Source organism: Uranotaenia lowii, chromosome 2 (assembly GCF_029784155.1).
Source record: "Uranotaenia lowii strain MFRU-FL chromosome 2, ASM2978415v1, whole genome shotgun sequence".
NCBI classification, from domain to species: domain Eukaryota; kingdom Metazoa; phylum Arthropoda; class Insecta; order Diptera; family Culicidae; genus Uranotaenia; species Uranotaenia lowii.
Genome location: NC_073692.1, coordinates 208,943,308 through 208,964,978, shown reverse-complemented (window position 1 = coordinate 208,964,978; position 21,671 = coordinate 208,943,308). Strand labels below are relative to the sequence as shown.

Here is a 21,671-nt window from a genome sequence, read left to right as displayed (position 1 = left end):
GAATATTCATAGATAGATAGAAAGTAAGTAGAAATAAAAGATGGTGAAAATGAGCGGGTAGAATTTATTTAGAAGCATTATCATCACATATTTAATTTTTGTTCAGCATGGGCCAACTACTATGAAGTGACGGAAACAAGTAGAATTGTAGGTTTTCCACCACACTTTAGTGTGGTTCGCTCCACAAGCGGAAAACTTGCAATGCGAACGAACTTTAAAATAAAAAAAAAATAAATTCAGAGCTTTTCGGATTTTCGCAAAATTCTCTAATTCTATGTAAAGTTATAAAGCATGGATCAAAATAATGGCTAACAACTTTCGAATTTTATTATCATTGCAAACATTTATTCTTGTCCTTTCTTATCCGCTCAAAAACCTTGAACGTAATTCTTAAGCAAGAATCGATCCACTTTAATTAGATCCTTCAAACAAGACTTGTTATCCAATATATTATTATTCCGTTGTGGAGTGAAACTCGGTAACGTTTTCCTGGTTTTCCATTTTGGTCTCCCTCAAGCCAGCGCTACCTCCTGCCCCAGACATTGGCCACAAACAGTTTACTTTTCCGCGGCCGCGCAGGAGCTTCAGGCCTCGCCGTTGTCGTCGTTGTTGTTACTTTCGAAGCTGATGCGGGTTCAGTGTCATAGCCTAAATATCCGTCGTTTCGCATGGCCATCATTGGCGGCATCATCGAAGGCTTCATCCACATCTGTCTGCAAAGTAAGGGTAAATAAATTTAAACACAGAATCAGACATGACAGAATTTGAATAATTTTAGTATGGTTGCTCATTAAAGGATGTGAGCATTAAAATTGTAATAGAAGCCTTTATGTCGTAAACTTTGACTTTTGAGTTTATTTTTACCATCAAAATCATTGAGAAAAATGTAGTTGAAAGTGGGGTATCGTTGGTCATATGTTAACGTTGGCCACATCAATATCTTTGATGTATGTTGAAATAAAAATTTAAACTATCATCGTCGTCGACCGTGGGCTGCAAATTTTTCAAACCAGACTACTCTTTTTGAGATTTAAAAAAAAAACCGAAAACAATTTTTTTGCACGACATTTTTTTTTCCACGGGAACAGAGTATTAATAAACTTTATTCTGCAGAAAAAAATGAGTTGGTTTTGTATCTTGAAAAAAAAAAAAAAATAGGCAAGATGATAATTTTTCAGGCAATCCACTTTGCTGTTGAAATTTTGCTTGTCCGATCACTAGGAACCTAGCTTAGAATTTATTATCTCAAAAAAAGTGTCCCATTCCTAAATGAACTTAGCTTCGTGTAATACATTTCAGATTCAAGATATAGCCGAGGATTCAAGTATCCTCAGGATCAAGTATCCTCATTCTCCCCTTCATGTTCTAGAGTAAGGTTGCCAGAATTTTTTCAGCACATATCCGGGCCGGATAAACCGGGCAATTTTTATATAAAAACCTGGCAGAATCCGGGAATTCGATTTCAAATTGACGACCATAAATCCGGGCAATATCCGGGCAAATTTTCTCAAATCTCATAAATTCCTCAACAAGTTTCAAGAAAAAAAAAGAAAAATGAATTGTTTTCATCAAATCTCATCGATGGATTTTGAACAGTATTTTAGGCTTCCAAAAAACATTTCATGATTATTTTTATAAAAATTGCTCAAAAAAATTCGTTTTGGAGGTGTTTGGTTTTGGTTTTTTGTTTTATTTGCCAAATAAAGTGAATAAATCCGGGCAAAATCCAGGCATTTGCCAATGAAACTGTTCTCGGGCCGGACTGCTTTCAAATTTAGTATTAAATATCCGGGCAAACCCGGATAAAACCTGACAATCTGGCAACCTTATTCTAGAGGATTAACAAATTTTCTAACCCACAAGGTTATTTTTGTCTTTTTCCGATTTACAGTTTCAAAGTTATTAGCTTAGCTTGTTTGACTACTCATATCCACCTTAAATTGTTGAACTTGAAGTACAACAAACTAAACATGTATACAATAATCATTTTGTTAGATTTTAATAACCATCATTTTCATTTTATGCACTTCGAATTCCACAATCGCTGGCGTGGCTAAATAGAAGTTTCTTGACATTCTCTTAGAAGCTTAAAGCGTTCTCTACAGCCACCCAAACGAACTTCAAAGTAGCTTTAAGAACTTAAATTTTGGGCTGATTAGCATTCTCTTCAGAAACAAACGAGAGCTGATTAAGCTTCTATGGATTTTTAAGGGAATTCTGGTTGCTTGGGTTCCCATTGGTACACGCCTGAAATTAGGCAGAAAATTTCTCCATATTGTTCGAATCTACATAGCTCTCGGGCCTTTAAGACGTTCAAAGTATGTTTTCTTTCCAGGTAGGTAGTTGTATGTTTATAATTTTCAATAAGCACCATGGTAATTTCACAGAATACTTAAAAAAAAACTTTGAAAAATATCATACTTATCGCTCCAAATTGCTACCGAAAATGTAATTTAAAACTACAGAAATCAAACCGTATGTGTTATACACTAGTTCAGTCAACGCCTTAAATCAGGCTTAAGGGGGGGGGGGGGGTGTTAGGGTCTAACACTTTCAAAAAACCGATTTTTTATTTTTTTTATTTTCTTATTGTAAAACATTTCAAGAATGTTGTGTCCAATTTTCAAGTCAATTGAAGCAAAACTGTAGAAGTTATAGGCCTTTATCTCCTCCTATCTAATACTGCAAGAAAGCAAGAGCAGAAATTTCAAACGCGTTTTTCTCGAAAGCACATTTTTAAAGTCCGTGGACATCGTCATTTGAAAACTACTTATCCGATTCTTTTCAAATTTGGAACATATTTTCTACATATAAAATGCCAGACCCCAACGTTTTTCTTTTTTGATTTTTTTTGCTTTGGGGAGATTTTACAGGTGAAAAATGGCGGATTTTTAAGTGAAAAATCGTAGGTTTTACTTCAAACAGCCACAAAAATTTCATAAAAATATTTTTAAGTTAAATAAAAACGTTGGGGTCCAGAAAAACATCTATTAAAAATATTTTGCTCTGATTTTTTGACTTCAGATGATTCTGTGCTGAGATACAGTGTCCACCGCAAATCCTGTTTTCTAAAAGGCATCCTCGAAAGTGCTCCGTCACCGGCTCATTTTTCAATTTTTTTTCTACGAAAAATTTACTAAATGTTCTTTTAACAATGCTTTGTATAATGCAAAAAATTTGAATACATTTGTTTAAACGATAGCTCTAGAAAAAAATCGTGAAAATGGTGTTTTTTTTATACCCGTTAGACTCTACCCCCCCTCAAAAGTATTTGCTTATTCTAGTATTCAAGTGTATAAAGACAATCAAGTTTTTTTTTCTTATCTGACATCCCCTTCAATATCTAAAAGAAGTAATGGTGTCTTTATAAATTTCGTGACATTTAATTTTATATTTTTAAAATTTGTTCCAATTGTATGAAGTATCTTGAGGACGATGAGTCATTTGAAAACTTTTTTCATCTGGAGGGCGAGAGAGAGATTCACGATCTAATTTTGAATAGCTTGAGGGCGTTTTTGGTTATTATAAGCCTGGGTTCTGTTTACATTTGGATGGTTTGACAGGTTATAGTAACTGTTTTAATTACTTATAATTACTGTTTTAGTTTTTGAATCTTTTTTAGTAAAAGTGTTTTCATTTTATTTTCATATTCCAGTATTTAATCGTTTTACCAATTCATTTTATCATAGGAATGAGGGATAAAGCTAGATTAATCAAGGATATACTGAACTCAGGATTGAAAATCATTTGCCTATTTTTTAATCATGTTGTGTTGTCTAGTAAAAAAATCAGTAACTTTTATTTTTGACAATGGTTAAAATAATAAAAATAGGAGTTTCAATAGAGAAAATATCTGTCAGCATAGAAGGTGAGGAAAACTTATGTTTAACCAAAATGAATCCAGATCATTAGAAGTTAGAGTTTAACGAATTAATAAACAAAAAGATTTGATATTGCAATTATGTTCAAATTTTTTTTTTTAATTTTATATATTTATCGTTAACAAAGCCAAAGCAGCCGCCTGCTTACGATATGCGGAGCTTGAAAAGGCAGTTAAACGAGCTTGTAGACGAGACAAGAGAGCCTGGACAAACTCCATAGCCGAAGAGGGAGAAAGAGCCGCCGCCATTGGAGATATCCGATTATTATATGATATTTCTCGCCGCCTTAGTTGTGCAAGGACTAATGCAAGAATGCCGCTGAAAGACCGAGCAGGTCAGCTGCTGACAGATCGAACAGATCAGATCAAGCGTTGGACTGAGCATTTTGAACAACTTCCGAGTTGCAAATAGCAATGGCCAACAGAACCCGCAGCTCGAGGCGCCCACAGTAAGTCGCATTAATGACGTCAACTCGGAAGCGCCCTCGCTGGCTGAAATAGAAGCGGCAATCAAGGACATGAAATCCAACAAAGCGCCTGGAATCGATTGCATTCCTACTGAAATGCTGAAAGCCGACCCTGCCTTGTCAGCACAAATGTTGCACCGTCTTTTCGCTGACATTTGGGATACTGCAATATTCCCGGCTGACTGGATGCAGGGTATCCTAGTAAAGGTCCCGAAGAAAGGAGACCTAACAGAGTGCGGTAACTGGCGTGGCATAACTTTGATCTGTACAACCCTCAAAGTACTCTGCAAAGTGATCCTGAACAGGATCCAGGAGAAAATCGACGCTACACTCCGACGGCAACAAGCTGGATTCCGATCCGGACGATCATGTGTGGACCACATCAAAACGCTACAAATAATACTGGAACAAATCAACGAATTCCAGGACTCCCTTCTGCTGGTGTTCGTTGATTTCGAAAAAGCATTCGACCGACTGAACCACGAAAACATCTGGGCTGCTCTTAGACGACGAGGGGTCCCAGAGAAACTAGTCCATCTCATCGAAGCACAGTACGAGGCATTTTCGTGCAAGGTCTTGCACGACGGTGTCTTGTCAGAACCAATCCCGGTAACTGCTGGAGTGAGACCAGGATGTATTTTGTCACCGCTGCTTTTTCTTGACTGGATCGATTGACTGTAGACCAAATCGAGGATTGCCGTGGAATCCTTCAGCGATTGAGCAACTGAACGACCTTGACCTGGCAGACGATATTGTTTTGCTCGCCCAAACACAACTAGACATGCAGAGCAAACTCGACGACCTCACCGAAAGCTCCAAGGCAGCAGGTCTCCAAATCAATGTCGGAAAGACCAAGTCGATGGAAATCAACACAGAAAATCGTTCCAATTTCGTGGTAGCTGGACAACAGGTTGAGAAAGTGGAGTGCTTTCAGTATCTTGGTAGCCAGATTACGCCTGATGGTGGTTTGCGTTTGCGATTCTCCGAAACATCTGGCGCTCACGCCAGATCTCTCTACGAACTAAGATCCGAATCTTAACTCAAACGTCAAATCCGTATTGCTGTACGGGTGTGAAACTTGGTGCACATATGCGGCGACGACGCGAAAACTGCATCCGCGTTTGGTGGCCTGGCAACTGGATCTCAAACGTTGAACTTCATCGCCGGTGTCATCAAACGGTGCTAGAAATCGAGATTCGGGAACGTAAGTGGAGATGGATTGGGCACAGTGAAGACGCTGGCTCCGGATCGCCAGCAGTGGAGATCTTTTATCTCAGCCCTATGCGTCGGTCAATCGGCGCCGGACCCTTAGGTAGGTAGGTAGTTAACAAAGCAGATTCACTTAAATGAATTTGGTTTTGTATTAAGTCGTTAGTTCAAGAACGAGACATGTCATAGATTCGTTAGTGAAGCAGAAGAACAGAAAGGGAAATCAGCTAGATAAATTAGAAATGAAAAAATCAAGCATATACATTTTTTTTTATAAATAATGCAATGTTTCAAAGTTATTTAGGAAAAAAGGAGATAACAAAGGTAATGGCTAGAAGCATAGGAGGTGTAGGGAAAAAAGACTGCACCATTTACCAAAATGGATCCTGCTCTATACCTTTCATTTGTATGCATAAATGTAAAGGGTGATACGTTCAAAATTTGGTCAATATAAACTTGACGTATTTATTTCAATTTTGCATTTATAAAACCTGAACACTACTCATTTTGAAGGTGTGTGTGTAGAATGTTGCTCCTATTTTGATTTTGGAATTCACTCTTCAGTTGTCAAAATGCCGTCCAAGGAAATGCCGTATCAAAATTTTGCTTGCGCATCGCGAAAATCCGAGCTACTCGCACGCAAAGCTGGCAAAATCGCTAAAAGTTGCCAAATCAACCGTTACAAATGTAATTGAAGTATTTGGGGAACGTTTGTCGACAGCCAGGAAGTCTGGATCGGGGGGAAATCGAAAACTGGAAGCCGCTGAGACGACAAAGAGAGTTGCCGGTAGTTTCAAGCTAAACCCTAACCTGATGCCGTGATGCCGCAAATAAGCTGGTGTATCGTCTACAACCGTGCATCGATCCAAAATACGAGCCGGACTATCGACTTACAAGAAGGTAGTGACTCCAAATCGCGATGATAAACAAAATACGACGGCCAAAGCGCGATCCCAGAGGCTGTACACGACGATGCTGACGAAGTTTGACTGCGTGGTAATGGACGACGAAACCTACGTCAAAGCCGACTACAAGCAGCGTCCGAGACAGGAGTTTCATAAGGCGAAAGGAAGGGGAAAGGTAGCAGATATTTTCAAGCACATGAAACTGTCAAAGTTCGCGAAGAAATATCTGGTTTGGCAAGCCATCTGTACCTGTGGCTTGAAAAGCAGCATTTTCATAGCTTCCGGGACTGTCAACCAAAAAATTTACGTGAAAGAGTGTTTGAATAAACGTCTGCTGCCTTTCCTGAAGAAACACGGTTGTTCCGTACTGTTTTGGCCGTATTTGGCATCTTGTCATGACGGTTAAAGGCCATGGTGTTGTACGCCGCCAACAACGTGCAGGTGGTTCCCAAGGACAAGAACCCTCCCTACACGCCAGAGCTCCGCCCAATTGAGAAATACTGGGCTATTGTCAAGCGGAACCTAAATAAGACCAAAAAACTGCTAAGGACGAGCAGCAGTTCAAGGCAAACTGGCTTTCTGCGGCGAAGAAGGTGGACAAAGTGGCTGTACAAAATCTGATGGCAGGGGTTAAGCGTAAGGCCCGGCAATTCAGATTTGGAAAAGCAGAAGGCTAACTGAATATTTTTCCTGAATTTTATACTAATTAAACTTGAAAAAGAAATTTAAAATGATTTTTTAAATAAACGATTTCACCGATTTACACGCGTTTTCCCTTGACCAAATTTTGACCGTATCACCCTTTACGCACTGACCATACTGACTGGACTCTCGATTTCGCTTGTTGGATATTTTTTCCAACAGTACGCAATATCGATTCCAGAGTGCGCATCGATCGATTTGAAGAAATGCTATCCCAGTTAGAAAGTGTCAATCAACTTTCGAAAAAAAACAGGCAATTCAGATGATAGAATCGGGCTAAACAGATACATATTTCCTATAGGGCAGGGGCCGCGAAGCTTTTTTAAAAATTTTATGCCTTAATTTTTTTCTACAATGGATAGTTAGGAAAATGCATTCTGGCATTTTAAGCGTTTATTATGTTCTGTTCAAGACTTAAATGCAATATTGTTTGTTGACATAACGTAATATTGGAGAGTGTTTTTTATTCAGCATACTTTTTTCCTTATTATTGAACTCCTATCACTTTGAGAGCAAAACCAATTAAAGTGAGTCGGAAGAACAGCCAAAAATCGGAATATGATCAAAAGAATTTCGAGGCCGGTTTAGTGAGGTTATTATTTTCATTTCAAGCAAAAATAAAGTTGAATGATAAAAAATATGCTAAGCGGATAATTTTTTTATAATTAGTTTATTCAATTCGGAAAAAAGACGAAAATTACTTGGTTAACAATTTTAGATTGTTTGTCAACATGAATCAACCCACAAAAGTTATTAGTTCTTGATAAAAAAAAAAAAACAATAGATATATGAAGTTCTGTAATTCCACCCAAAATATCTTTGACGATTATCTGATCGATCTTTTTTCAGAAATTTGTTAGAAACTTTATCACAAACATCAGTAAATTGAGTTATTTCACTTATAATTCGCTATCCACATAACCAGAGTCTAAATATAGCCTTAGAAATCCTATCGAAATGTTATCTAAATAAGATTAAAAATGATAAAAATGTGGATAAAAATTCTAAAATCAAGAATGTAGTTTTGAAGATAGTTTCTTAAAAATATGTGAAATTGAACATTTCTCTTTGATTTCGCAAACCTTGCTCAACATCTGAATGCAATGATCCAATACAGAACTTCAATTTAAAAAACGGTTTTTTAACGTTAAACGTTTTAATTCTGGAAAAAAATCACAGAAAGTCAAATAGCGATTTAACGTCCAACGCTAAGAAGACTGTGATTTCTTTAAAAATATATTTACCACACTCTTAGTCATCACTGTGGTAAACTCCAGAAGATTTTTAAATGGAAGTGATGGCGAGTAGTATCATCGGTTTGAACAAGAATGTTTTGAGAACGAATGTTCGACAAGAAGTACTATTAAAAAATTGGGAGAATTGAAAAATGACAAAGTGGTACCTTTTCAATGTCGGGTATTGAAAAAGTCGTATTGAATTTTTGATTTTGAGCGCGTGTATTCGTTTTATCAATTCTGTTTCAGATTGATTTTCGCCAAAAAATTTCAGTTATAAAAAAAGACGTGAAGCTCTGCTAATTAAAAAAAATGTTATTTTAAGTGCGGCCCGCCGACAAGATTTCAAATATAAATTGGCCCCCTGCTATAGGGCATTTGTATCGGAAAAATGGTAGATTCGCCACCTACCGTCGGTATTACGAACATGCTAAATTTGACGAAAAAAAATTGCCAGAAAATGATCGAACTTTTGTTCTAAGTGTCCTGTCAGTATGATCAGTGCTTTATGCGCCGAAAAAAAATCCGATTGACAGATTGCTCTGACCAGGGACCGAAAACAGCACGAACACAGTAAGTGCAACACAATTTGATGACACGGCACATCCGAAATGAAACTGTGCTGTGTCTGTGTTGATGTACTTTTGTTGCGTGTCGGCCGCAACACAGCACAGTACTGGGTGCGACAGAAAATCCGATACAGTTGACGACACAGTGTTTTCGTGTGCCGGTCCCGAAACGTTTATCATTGGCTGATATGAATAAAGCTCTAGTAATTGCTTTTGCTATTTTCGAGCAGTTTTGTGAGTCAAATTCTTCGAATTGCATGCATATTTTTTATCCGGAGCAGGTTGAAAGTAAATGTTCTACTCTGTTATTTCATATCTAGTTGAGCAAATGCTTTCAAATTTTGCCATTCTAAAGTTCGAGCTAAGTAAAAACTATCGAAGCAATTGCTATTTTCTTATTCATACCACCTATTGTTGCTCTTTCCAGCTAGCTTCCAATTCGTTGCCTACCTGCCAGCAGCTGAACTGAATAGATTTTTTTATTTTGCTTTCAAGCTTCTTCCTCAACACAATGTAAGTGAAGAGCTTCGCCATTGCAAATACGGAGAAATGTTGTCCAGTCAAGCGCGACGGGTGAAAAATAGCCTTGCTCGTAACAACACTGTGTTGCGTGCTCAGCACAACTGTGTTATTTTCGACACGACACAACTGGAAACTGTGTCGTGTTGATTTCATGCAACACAACACAATTGAAGTGCTGTGCAAAGTGAAGTGTCGCACACAGAAATTTATGTGTCAGCACTCGAGGATTTGTGTTGCACGATCTGTACTGTGTTGTGTTTGTGTTTTTGTCGGTCCCTGGCTCTGACAACCAGATGTCAGATTGCTAGGTTGCTGGTCTGTCATGGTCTATCATGGTCAATCTCATTGATTTTATTTATATTGTTACACAAAAGCTGCTTACGCCTAGATAATTGAACCGCTGCTCACTAGGTTGCAATGAAACTCACCAGCCTCTCGACCAATCCAGCAATAGTTCATTGCCACTTTTATGATAAGTATTTAAACTTAATGTCCTTTGAGATGATTGAATGGGTTGGTCAATATATTGTACCTTATTTCGTTTAAAGGGCTTTCAGTACACAATATAAATAATAACAAAAATTAGCATCATCAAAAATTTATTCGAATATCTTCAAATTTAAAAGAAAGAATCGAAAAAATATTGAATTCCATTTGTAAACATCAGTACAGATATAAACAAAAAAAATACCATGACAAGAATTTGACAGACACTTTTCACATGTCGCTTAGAATTTCCATATAGGTTCTTTGAAACACCTTGAAGTATCTTAATGGTGCGTTAGAAAGTGTTACGCGAACGTTATCGACCTTCTTGAAACAAGTTCCATTAAAAGCGCTTAGAAGTTCCGTTATCGAGTAACTTTTACGCGACAAGAGTCACCTGCAGTTCCCGTAAAACATTTTTTTCTGCCAAATGTGAACTTCGGAGTTCCATCTTTAAGTAAAAACGCGAACTCCGTTACACCACAATTTCACAGCATGTTACAATGCGTGAGCTTTTAGAATGAAAGCGTTTAGCACCAAGCTCTCATGTTTTCTTACTCTTCTTTTTTTCATACAAATATTTGAAATAATTTCCAAATAAAACATTGTGGTATTAAATTTGCCCAGGTATTTCACTATTGACAAATAAATGGAAGCTTTGCATGGCTCGCAAATTATATAAAGCAAAAACCTATAGCTTATTTCATACAGAATCGACGATTTAATCACTCCGATCTTTGTAAACAAACTTGCACTTGGCAATATAACCAGGTTCCCCTCCCGATTCGCAGTTTCAAAGTTATTCAAGAAAAACAAGCGTGATGTTAGGACGGGCGGTCGTCTTCCTAACATGTCAGTTAAAAAACTGTATTCGATTCCAGTTGTAGCCAATGAGGAGGTCTATGAAGCCAAAGATGGGTATAAGTGCATATATTTTTCGAAAAATTGTGTTTTTTCGAACGTAAAAGATTGTACCTAAATAACATTCTAAAAATCTGAAAAAATCACCGAATGTTGTTAAAATATGAAGCAACGTTTGGCGTTAATGACTTCAAATTGATCAATTTTTCACTTATTTATACCCCTTTGGCTCTGAGGGTCTCAAATAAATTTTATCACAAACTAATAAAGAAATCAAAAAGTTTTAAAAACAGGTTTAAAGTGTGAAGTGTCGATGCAGGAATTTTTTAAAACAGTCTTTTTTGTTCCATCGTCACATTAATTAGGGCTGCAACAGCATGGTGATTCTTTACCATTTTATGAGTCTCTTGAAAGCACTTTCCGATTGATCATAATTATTTCCCATTAGGTACAACGTGTTAGGTGCTAAACTCACCTTCGGTTGGTGTAGTATCCATTTGGATCTGTTGGTCCATTCCACTTCATCCAGCTGGCCGCGGGACCATAAAACGTTTTGGAGCCATCATATGCACTTCCATCGTAGTAACCATGGTATCCCACTTGATTTGGCCAGTACACATTTTGACCCATCATTGACGAAGTCCACGACACTGGCCGATTGATGGGCATTCCATCGGCCCAACTCGTTCCCTTGGGAGATTGGTACTGGTATCCTGTTCCGCTGCCATAGTTTCCACCTCCATAATATGACGCACCTGACGGTCCAGAGGGCATTTGATCCGGATCGGAATTGCTGGACCGTCTGTTGGATAACACTCGGTAGGATGGAAAATTTTGCCAACGTTGATCGTCCGTCCCAGAATATGGTAAGCTGTCGGAAAAAATGACACTATTGGGATTAAAAGATTATAACTGGACTGAAGCTCTCATCATAGCTCTGATTAGCTTGCAGAAGGATATTTAGATATCAATCTTCACGAAACAAGACGACACGACGGTTTTTTTTTCTGGACAATAAGGGCTAAATAATAGTTCGCTCACATATTTCCGGTCTAAACCGACATCAGATTAGAATTTCTGAAAAAAAAATCACATAAAATATGTATAATTTAAGGTCTTCAAACCTGTGGTTTGGAACTTTTTGAGATTTTGGATCTAAACTTTCTCACTGTGTAATGTTTGAACAATATTTTCATCAAAACCAAGAGTTCACCGTTAACATGAAATACGATTCTTCAGGAATTGCCGTGTTGATACAACAGACCATCTCGAAATTTGGGAAACAATGGTTTTGCAGAACAATTTGAAAATTCTTTGGCAAAAAAAATTGAGTTAATGGTTGGAAAGAAGGAACAAAATTAGTCCCTCAAAGCCAAAGCAGTTGAGTTGCCTTAAGGCAACTATGACGCTCTTTGAAGTGAAAAATGCCCGACTTTACTCATTTTTCAAAGAGTTTAAAATTTAAACTTTAAATAATAAACACAAGACTTCAATTTAAAGATATACGGTAGAAAAAATATATTTATTAAAATCTGAAGAAATTGTTTCGATTAGAAAATTCTGATATAAATGTTTCTCTTCTTGATTTTTTTAATGTTTCTATGATTAATTTGAGACCCTTTCCTTCTTCAAGTAAGGTAATTGAAAGGGGTAGGGGGGGGCTTCCACACAAAATTTTTTGCATAACTCGAGAACCAATCAACCAAATGTAACCAAATTTGGCACGTGAGGTGTTTTAGTACTTGAAATGTTTTATAAATATTTGGTACCCTCCCTTTAGCCAGTGGAGTGAAAGGAAATGCAAGCAGAGCTTCTTTTAAATTTTGAAATCATATACCTGGTTTTTGCCAGGTTTTTAGATGAAATTGCCCGGATTCACCCGGTCCGGATACGTCCTGGAAAATAAATATGGCAACCCTATTACAGACCCTTTAACTTTTCATTGTGATGAGGGGAGGAGAGAAGGGGGTCCCAGACATGTTTTTGTTCATTTAAGATCTTACTGTTCGCGTCTAGTTTGTTGGACATCAGGTGGATCAACATCCCAAGAATCACACTGGCTTTTTTTAGTTTTATTATTGTTCCACTAGCTGACCCGTTGTGCTTTGCTACACCTTCCGAAAATAAATATAAATTGTAAAAATTTATTCAAATTTAGATTTTAGAGTGCATTTTTTTAAATCAAACCTCATCATACTTCAGAACTAACAACTTTAAAATGAAAGCTTCAGCTGCAGTTCTGAACTGCAATTCAAAGATGGTATATATTATTTACTGAAACTTGATCTCTAAACTCGTTTTTCAAGATCTAAAATTTATACTCTGTACACAAAAAAAAATCTTTTTAAATATGGTTCCTTCTTTGAAAAGTTCTTTATCTTAAATTTACATGGGAGCTCCCCCATCTTTTCCAATTTTGTCCCTCACTGTTTGAAGAAGGTAGGCAAATTTAACCGGCTCGAGTTTACATAAAATTACTAATTGAAAGAAATAGATTCGCATATTGGAATTTATTGCAGATTGTACTTTATGGAGATAGAATTTTTAAAACCGATGAACAGCTTGAATCGAGACAGTTTTTTGAGTAGATTCCTTATATTCTGTTTTATGAGCACTTCCAGCTCCTGATAAGCTTTAGATGGGTATTTTTTGGAGTTGAAAAAATAAGCTTAAGAAATTTGCAAAAAACGATGAAAAAGATGTTTAATAGTCATTTTCAAACAGCTTTTTTCACCATCCTCGCCTACGAAGCAGTTTGAATATCTATCCTCTTGCGCCAAAATTATGTTAAAAAAATGTTTCGCCATTTTCCAAACTCGTGGACATGAGACATTATAGCTTGATTTTTTCCCAAACAGCACTTATCATGGTAATGAAAAATATATTAAATTAGTTATGTATTAAATGCAGTGCAAATTTCTTTTTTTTTATTAAATAAATTCACTACGGCAAAAAATATAAATATTTAAAAAAATATCAGTTCGACGTTTGCTCTTGCCCCACCGTGTAAGTTGACAGGAGGGAATATTGTTTTAAACACATTAAGGGTATACTAAAAATGTCACATAAAAATTTTGCGTCCAGTTGAATATCAGATCTAAAGTCTCGCTTTTAAAAAAACGAAGCGGATCAAAAGTCTCTTTTATGCAGCCATGTAACACAAAAACACTTTTCATGTTAAGTACGTACTTAAATTGGTAGGTATGTAAGCAAAAAGTATGATGGTTTTTTCAGAATTATTTAAAATGAAAAGCTCTCATTTTCATTTCTAATGTCGTTTCAGTTGTGACAATTTCTAGAAGAAAACATAATTTTTAATTTTTTTACAGAAAAAGTTGAACGTTTGAACATGTTCAAATGTTCCTTGAATGAAAAGTCGAATTCTACCTATATTAACATGAACTAAATACGGAAGTATTTTTGCAAATCTTTCAATTGGTTTCGATTCGATTGATAAAATACCAATCCGTCAGGCGTCATTTATTACCACGTGCAATAAGGCAAGAAAAAAACACATCTAGGTTGCATATCGCTCCCACGTGCATAAGAAAAATAGGTACTTGGTTAAGAAACAGGCGCCTGATTGTTAAATTTATCCAGCGGTCAATGAATGAACAGTATGCTTCGGTTACTATCCACTTGCGACGACGACGTTTGCCTGACCATAGAGACGAAAAACAAACCCCTCAAATAAAAGAAAAATGGATGCCATGAATTTTCAATTTCAGAATGTCAATCTGGGTCTCATCTAGGAGTTATCGGGCTTGTGATATAGCTCAGTTGGCAAGTCTGTTGTCTTCTGAGCCGATGTCCACGAGTTCGAGCCCAAGAGTAAACATCGAACACAGTTGTACCGGAAAAGTTTTTCAATAGCGATCCACCAACTGCAACGTTAATAAAGTCGCGAATGCCATAAAGATGGTAAAACGACTATAATCGAAACCAAAAAAAAAAAAAAATCTAGGAGTTATCCATTACCATGTGCTCTACAAATGAGCTAGGAATCAAGTAGAAAAAAAATCACATCAAGGCTTCATATCGCCACCCCTTGCATTGAAAATATTCTTGGTTGAGAAATACGCGCCAAAATATTCCCACTGATCAGTATGCTATGCGATGGTTACTACCCTTTTGCGACGTTGGCTTGCGACGCTTCGACCATAGAGACGAAAAACAAACCGCCCAAAGGAAGAAAAAATCTCGAGAAAATGGATGTCATGACTTTAATTTGCTTCGAAAAACTACAAATTTTGTATGAAAGCCCCCCCTCCCGTAAGTCGGATGGAGTTTTGAGTATCACAGAAACCATCCCCGGCCTCAAAAACCCTCAGATGCCAATTTTGACGATGATCGGTTCAGTAGTTTCCGAGTCTATAGGGAACAGACAGACAGACAAACATTCATTTTTATATATATAGATAAAAAGCTCCCATTTTCATTTCTAAATTCGTTTCAGTTGTGTATTTAGGCCGAAGTAACAATTTCTAGAACATAATTTTTAATTTTTTTTAACAGAAAAAGTTGAACGTTTGAACATGTTCTAATGTTCCTTGAATGAAAAGTCGAATGCTACCTACATCAACACGAACTAAATATGGAAGTATTTTTGCAAATCTCTCAATTGGTTTTAATTCGATTGATAAAATACCAATCCGAGTCACATATAGGCGTCATTTATTACCACGTGCTGTATACAAATCAAATAAGCAAGAAAAAAAACCCATCTAGGTTGCATATCGCCCCACGTGTTTGAGAAACAGGCGCCTTATTGTTAAATTTTCCAGCAATCAATGAACAGTGTGCTTTGGTTACTATCCTCTTGCGTCGACATTTGCTCGCCCATGGAGACGAAAAACAAACCCCTGGTTGAGAAATACGCGCCAAAATATTCCTACTGATCAGTATGCTATGCCTGGGTTACTTTCCTTTTGCGACGCCTCGACCATAGAGACGAAAAACAAACCGCCCAAAGGAAAAAAAAAATCTCAAGAAAATGGATGTCATGACTTTAATTTGTTTCGAAAAACTACAAATTTTGTATGGAAGCCTCTCCTTCCTTAAGTCGGATAGAGTTTTGACTATTACAGAAACCATCCCCGGCCTCAAAAACCCTCAGATGCCAGTTTTGACGATGATCGGTTCAGTAGTTTCCGAGTCTATAGGGAACAGACAGACAGACAAACATTCATTTTTATATATATAGATGAAGACTTTTCCATAGAATCCAATTTCTAAAACTGTTTTATTTTAACATAGGGAATTTTTATCGTGTTTTTTAAAATCCCTGAAAGTTTTGCTAAAATTTTAATAGAACACTATCTTAAGAGTGTTGTAAAAATGTTGCAAAACGTATTTCTAGAGCTTCAATAAAACACATACTTTCCTGGTTTTACTAGGGTTTTAATACCTGTTTTAATGAAGCACTCAATGCGCTGTTAAAGCTAGCGTTCAAGCCAATTTGAAAAACTGTTTTATTGGATCAGATGATTTGACAATTCAGAAGAATGTATACACGCCTAAACTTTTTGAGATAGTATAACCAGTTTCGAAAGGATTTTGAGTGATGGCTTTGCGAAAAACGGACTCTCAAAATGATATAAATTAACACAGCTAAATTCATCCGAAAAATAAAAAAGCAACATTGTTGCATCCGCATTCAAATTAAAAAAAAAAAACTCAAACCAGTTCACATCACCAGTGATCCGAAAATCACTCAATTCTCATGAAAGACACTTAAACGTTTTCAACAGCGAAAGCAAAACCTAAATTGTCGGTTGGTTTATCTCCCAGCGGGGCAAAGATTGTGTTTGACAGCGCTGCTCCGAGGTTCAAAGAAAAAGAATTTGAAAGAGAAACGTTCCTTCTCCTGTTGGAATTCTCAACTGATTGAGGAGCTACCTAATTTTCAGTTTCTTATTTCACTCAATAACTTTCCTTGCTCACTCACTCACTCACTCACTCATTCATTTACTGATCGATGATCGAATACTGTCTGCCTGATACATATTGCTTTGTTGTTGCTGTTGTTGGGGAGGACCAAAACAGGCAGTATGAACCGATGCAAGGCCGCATTGATTGAGTTTGAGTGAATGAGTGAGTGGATTTTCGAATTGGATCTTGTATCAGTAAGTGTTTCTATCACTTCTGATACACCAGGTAGTGAGCTTGAGAGACCGACTTCGATGCGAATCCGCTCTCGCTTTTGAATCTTGTTTACATTGACTTCGCATTGTCGCTCTACTGACTCTCCAGGAAACTACAGGCAGCAGCTTCCGGCTATGAACTGTTCCAACTAGAAACCTATCATGAGCGTTTCTTCCGAGTGATTTTCGGAACACTGGTTGGATGTTTTATTATAGCTTATAGAATTAGTTTTAAAGGCGTTAATAAAACATGGACTAGTTATTTGTTAGCTTTGAAGTAGTTGTGCTAGAGCATAGAATGCGCTTTTCGAAGGCTGTCATACCCGCAATGTACTTCAATTCCACTGCATCCCTTGTTGAGACCTCGTCGGGCACCAGTTGTTCCAGAGAATTTTGGATGGCATCGTAGGCCGTATATGCTTGTTTTAGTATGTCGCGGCGCGTTTCAATCATCACCACATCATTTTGGAAAGCGTCAATTGTTTCGCTGATATGGAAAATCCGATTGCTTGCATGATGCCGTTGGTTCTTAAGACGAACCATACCAGACTGCAAGACGTATGCTTACTGTACATTGGACAGTTCCGCGGCTGTTGGTTGTATTTCTTGGTGCTCCTTGATACTGCAGAATGGCTCCACCAGTTGTATCTAATCGTCGTCTGACAATTGATGGAAATGATCGGTTTATGTATACAGTTAATAAGGAAGAAACTATATATTTAAACATGGAATCACTATTAAGCTGAGTAAAAATATCAATGCCATGCTAAATATCGATCTTGTAATTGAATTCCAACATGGTCGTCTCAATATCGGAGTTGTCAATGGCAGACCCAAAATTGGACTTGTACAGCGATATCTTTATTCAACTGGTAATGATGGCGTCCTTTGGCAACTGAAATTGGAAACTTAAAATTACCACTGTTATGTGTCAAACGGCAATTCTTGTTAGGCACGTCTATTTAGGTCACTGGTTGAGAAGAGATTGAACCTACAGAACAGGACGGGTCAGTGAATTGACATTGTTACGAACACATGCACAATTGCTGAGAAGGGTTGCCAAAAAAAAAGTACAACCGGATATAATTGGATCGGGCTTTATTTAAACTTAACAGCTGGTATCAAGAGTGTGAAATACCACATGCGGCGTGTTCCGGGTTCTTCAACACGCACATCAAGGTTGCCGAATATTTAAAAATTCTGTGTTCTGTGACAAAGATTCTGTAATGAAAATTTACTCAAAATTCTGTGAAATTTCAATTTTTTCTGTAATCTCGGCAACCTTGACCCACATACGAAGAAAAGTTAACTCTGATGAAGCAGATTAAGAGTTCTCACTCAAGGCCTATCGCTCCAATATCTTCGGAGTCTAAAGGGTGTCCACGATGAAATTGCCACACTATGAAATTGCTCAAACTTTTTAACTATTGTGTAGAATTTAATGAAAATTTGAGTGGATTTAGTTCATAGTGCATTGTTTACATCCTGCAAGTTTTAAAATCCTTTGATCAAAACTCGAGGAAATGGAGTCGAAAGAACAGCTCGTGCGTGATAAAATCTTGCGCATTCATCACGAGAACAAGGATCTCTCGCATCGTTCTATCGCTAAAACGTTGGGAATCGCGAATTTCACGGTGTCGCGAGTGATTAAGCGATTCGAGAAACGAATCGGAAGCCCAGAAGTGAAGGAAAAAGTATTCCGTACAACACCAAAAATCACAACCGCGTAGTTGGCTGCACCTAAGCTGGAGTTTTGTCCAGACGGCCAAAGCTAAGGCTGGGCTTCGAACGTTCAAGGTACAGAAGGCTCCTAATCGCGATGAGAAGCAGAACAAGTCCGCCAAAACCCGTGCCAGGAAGTTGAACCTCAACATGCTGACGAAAGTTGAATGCTGCATCATGGACGACAAACCATATGTGAAGGCCGACTTTAAACAGATCCACGGCAATCTGTTTTTCACGGCCAAGGATAAGTTTAGCGTTCCAGAGCATGTCCGCACTCAGAAGATATCCAAATTTGCGAACAAACTCCTGGTTTGGCTAGCCATCTGCACGTGCAGGAAGCGGAGTGCACCTTTCGTGACCCAGGACACGATGAACGAACAGGTGTACATGAAAGAGTGCCTCCAAAAGCGGCCACTTCCTCTCAGAAGTCTCAACGATCTTCTGGCCAGATTTGGCCTCACGCCACTACTCCAAGGACGTGCTGAAGTGGTATGCGGTCAATTTAAAAATGTTCAACCCTCCCAACACTCCGGAGCTTCGCCCCGTCAAGAAGTTCTGGGCGATTGTGAAGCATCATTTTCTTGAACGGCCTAAGGTAGTGAAGACAGTCGAGGAACTGAAGAAAGTATGGGTTTACATGCAGAAAACGATTGATTCACAGGTTGTGCAGAATTTTATGGTCGGGGTTAAGGCCAAGGTGCGGGCATTTGCGTATGGACTGTAAATTACATACAAGTAAAATTGTAAAATGAAGTTTAATAGTTTTTTCGCAATCCCTGAAAATTTAATGACAATCGGATGAAAACTCGAATTTTGCTAATCAATTTTGTTTGTGGTAATTTCATCGTGACACCCTTTGCTTTTTTGATCGAATAAAAAAAAAAAAGAAAAATATATGTGCTATGTAAAAGCTAACCGGCAATTTTCATGTGAGTTTTCTGAAATTTTACATTTTCAAAACACAGAAAACACTTGGCATTTTAAATTTGTTCTGTCTGGGTGATCCATACAGAATAATACTGAAAATGCCATTCTGAAGATGCCTTTTGATCTCTCACTCAACATTGAACTTTGAAAAAATACAACTCTGTTCATGCGAAACGTGTGTTCTCAATCGTCTACATATATTTTCCCCACCTCTTTCTTGATAGCTTTTTTTCAAAGGAACTGCTTTCATTCACTCGATGTTGTTCAATTTAATCAGACGTTTTTGAATGAAATTTGTGCTCCTCGAAGTTTGTGTATATAGTTTGAAAAAAAAAGGAAGGATGATGCACTTTAATCAAATTGCACTAGCTCTTACCTATTCCATGGGGTTGGAACATATCCTCCATTATAACCGTAGTAGGGATATTGGCGTCCATTGGAAGTTTTAATCTGAACCACAACCCAAAACAGAGCAAAACTGAGAAAACTATTTTGTGATTGCCCGAACATCTTCACCACCTGAATCAAGCACATCGTAGCATACGTTAATACGGTTGATGTGTTTAGTTTGAACAATATTTTACAACTGATTGCACTCTGCCGGTGTTACTTCCGGTAAACTGATCGCAAAGGTGCTAGAATTCGATTTGTCAGTCTGGCTCTGCTGAGTGAGATTTCTTTTCTATCGGCATTTACACGACTGGATGGTTTCGAATTCACATTGCTTCTAAATTTATTTTTAAGCTAGCTCAGGTTCAAATTTCATTTGAAAAAATTTGAATAAAATCTTTAAAAATAAAGCGTGAATCCATTTTCGTATTTTGATACATTTCAAAACGGATACTGGCTGGTTAAAAAATCTCGTTTTTGATAGATTATATTCAATGGCTATTTTTTCACACTAAATCGTGGTTTTACAGCAAAAACTGTTGAGAAAATGCTCATATTTGAGCAAATTTTTTTTTTGGTTATCGTTCAAAGTATCAACAATTTCGAAAGAAAAGTTCATTTTTCCTCGATCTTTTCCCATAGTCACCAACGTATATAAATATTTAGAGTTAAACTTTCGCACCAATTAGCATTAACTGTCTAACAAGCTAAGAAGCGCACTGCTGTTGAGCAGAAGTTTCTCTTGTGCGTTTTGGGTTCAGTTGTCCAACATCATGTCGTTCTTTGTCTCTTCCCCTTAGTCATGTTGATGAATGGAATAGACCTACGATAAGAGAAACTGATGGGATGAATAACCACTAAGATTGAAAATCCCTTATAAAAAACAGACCAACATGTGTGCCAGAAGATCGTGATTTATCTCAAAGCATGGACCAATGATGAATTAAATATTCCTAATGTGTTCACGGTGTGTTTCTAGAAGATGTTTAAAAGAAAAAAAACAGTAGCTCTAACTTTTTCAGAAATTGAAAATATATCCTTTTCTGAGTCATTTCCAGGCAAAATTAAAATGTTTTGTCGGTGAGTCCCTATAAGTTTTGTCTTTTTGAAGATTTATAGTCTACATCTATAAATTTTACGTCTGAAGATTTGTTCCAGTGCAATGGACTTGCAATGTTTTTCTTTAAAAAAAATCTTTTTTATTATTACTCAAGTTATTGTCATTCTGAAATATTATACAAATTTAAACGCCAAGAAAGATTAGTGATTTGGATTTGGAATCTTATTTTATATGAAAACTATATTTGAAATATATAATTTAGAATATTCTCGTTATAATTCGTACTATCCATATGTAACTTAAATTTATGTATGTGTATATCTTGGAAAACTAATTCTGGCTTAATTAAATTAAAAAATCAACATAAATAACAACAGTCCAACATCCTTTGATTGGTGTCCAACGAAATAGTAAAAAAAAATCTTTTTTTTCCCAAACTTGTTCTTTGAATGAATTACACATTATTTGTATGCTCAAATGCATATGAATACGAATTTAAGATAAAAAAAATTTATGATACCACTCGATTATAGTATTTTTCAATTTCTTTAACCACAGATTAAAATTAAAATAAATCTCAGCAGACCAGT

At 37.0% G+C, this 21,671-nt stretch overlaps 1 protein-coding gene across 1 annotated transcript; it reads right to left on the bottom strand.

The window, feature by feature from the left end:
- Positions 1-362: 362 nt before the first annotated feature.
- Positions 363-20,203, bottom strand: LOC129749781 (uncharacterized). Its single transcript, XM_055744863.1, has 3 exons — positions 20,008-20,203; positions 11,312-11,707; positions 363-713 (listed from the first exon to the last, which is right to left on the bottom strand). Exons 1-3 carry the CDS (start codon positions 20,163-20,165, stop codon positions 524-526), a joined length of 744 nt encoding a protein of 247 aa, XP_055600838.1. The 5' UTR covers positions 20,166-20,203; the 3' UTR covers positions 363-523.
- Positions 20,204-21,671: the final 1,468 nt, after the last annotated feature.

Excerpts from the sequence above, each read along its gene's own strand:
- LOC129749781 (XM_055744863.1), bottom strand. The coding sequence starts at position 20,165 with ATGTGCTTGATTCAGGTGGTGAAGATGTTCGGGCAATCACAAAATAGT. Across the intron at positions 11,708-20,007 it reads GTTCCAACCCCATGGAATAG|CTTACCATATTCTGGGACGG; the intron begins GTAAGAGCTAGT and ends TTTTTCCGACAG. Across the intron at positions 714-11,311 it reads GGATACTACACCAACCGAAG|ACAGATGTGGATGAAGCCTT; the intron begins GTGAGTTTAGCA and ends CTTACTTTGCAG.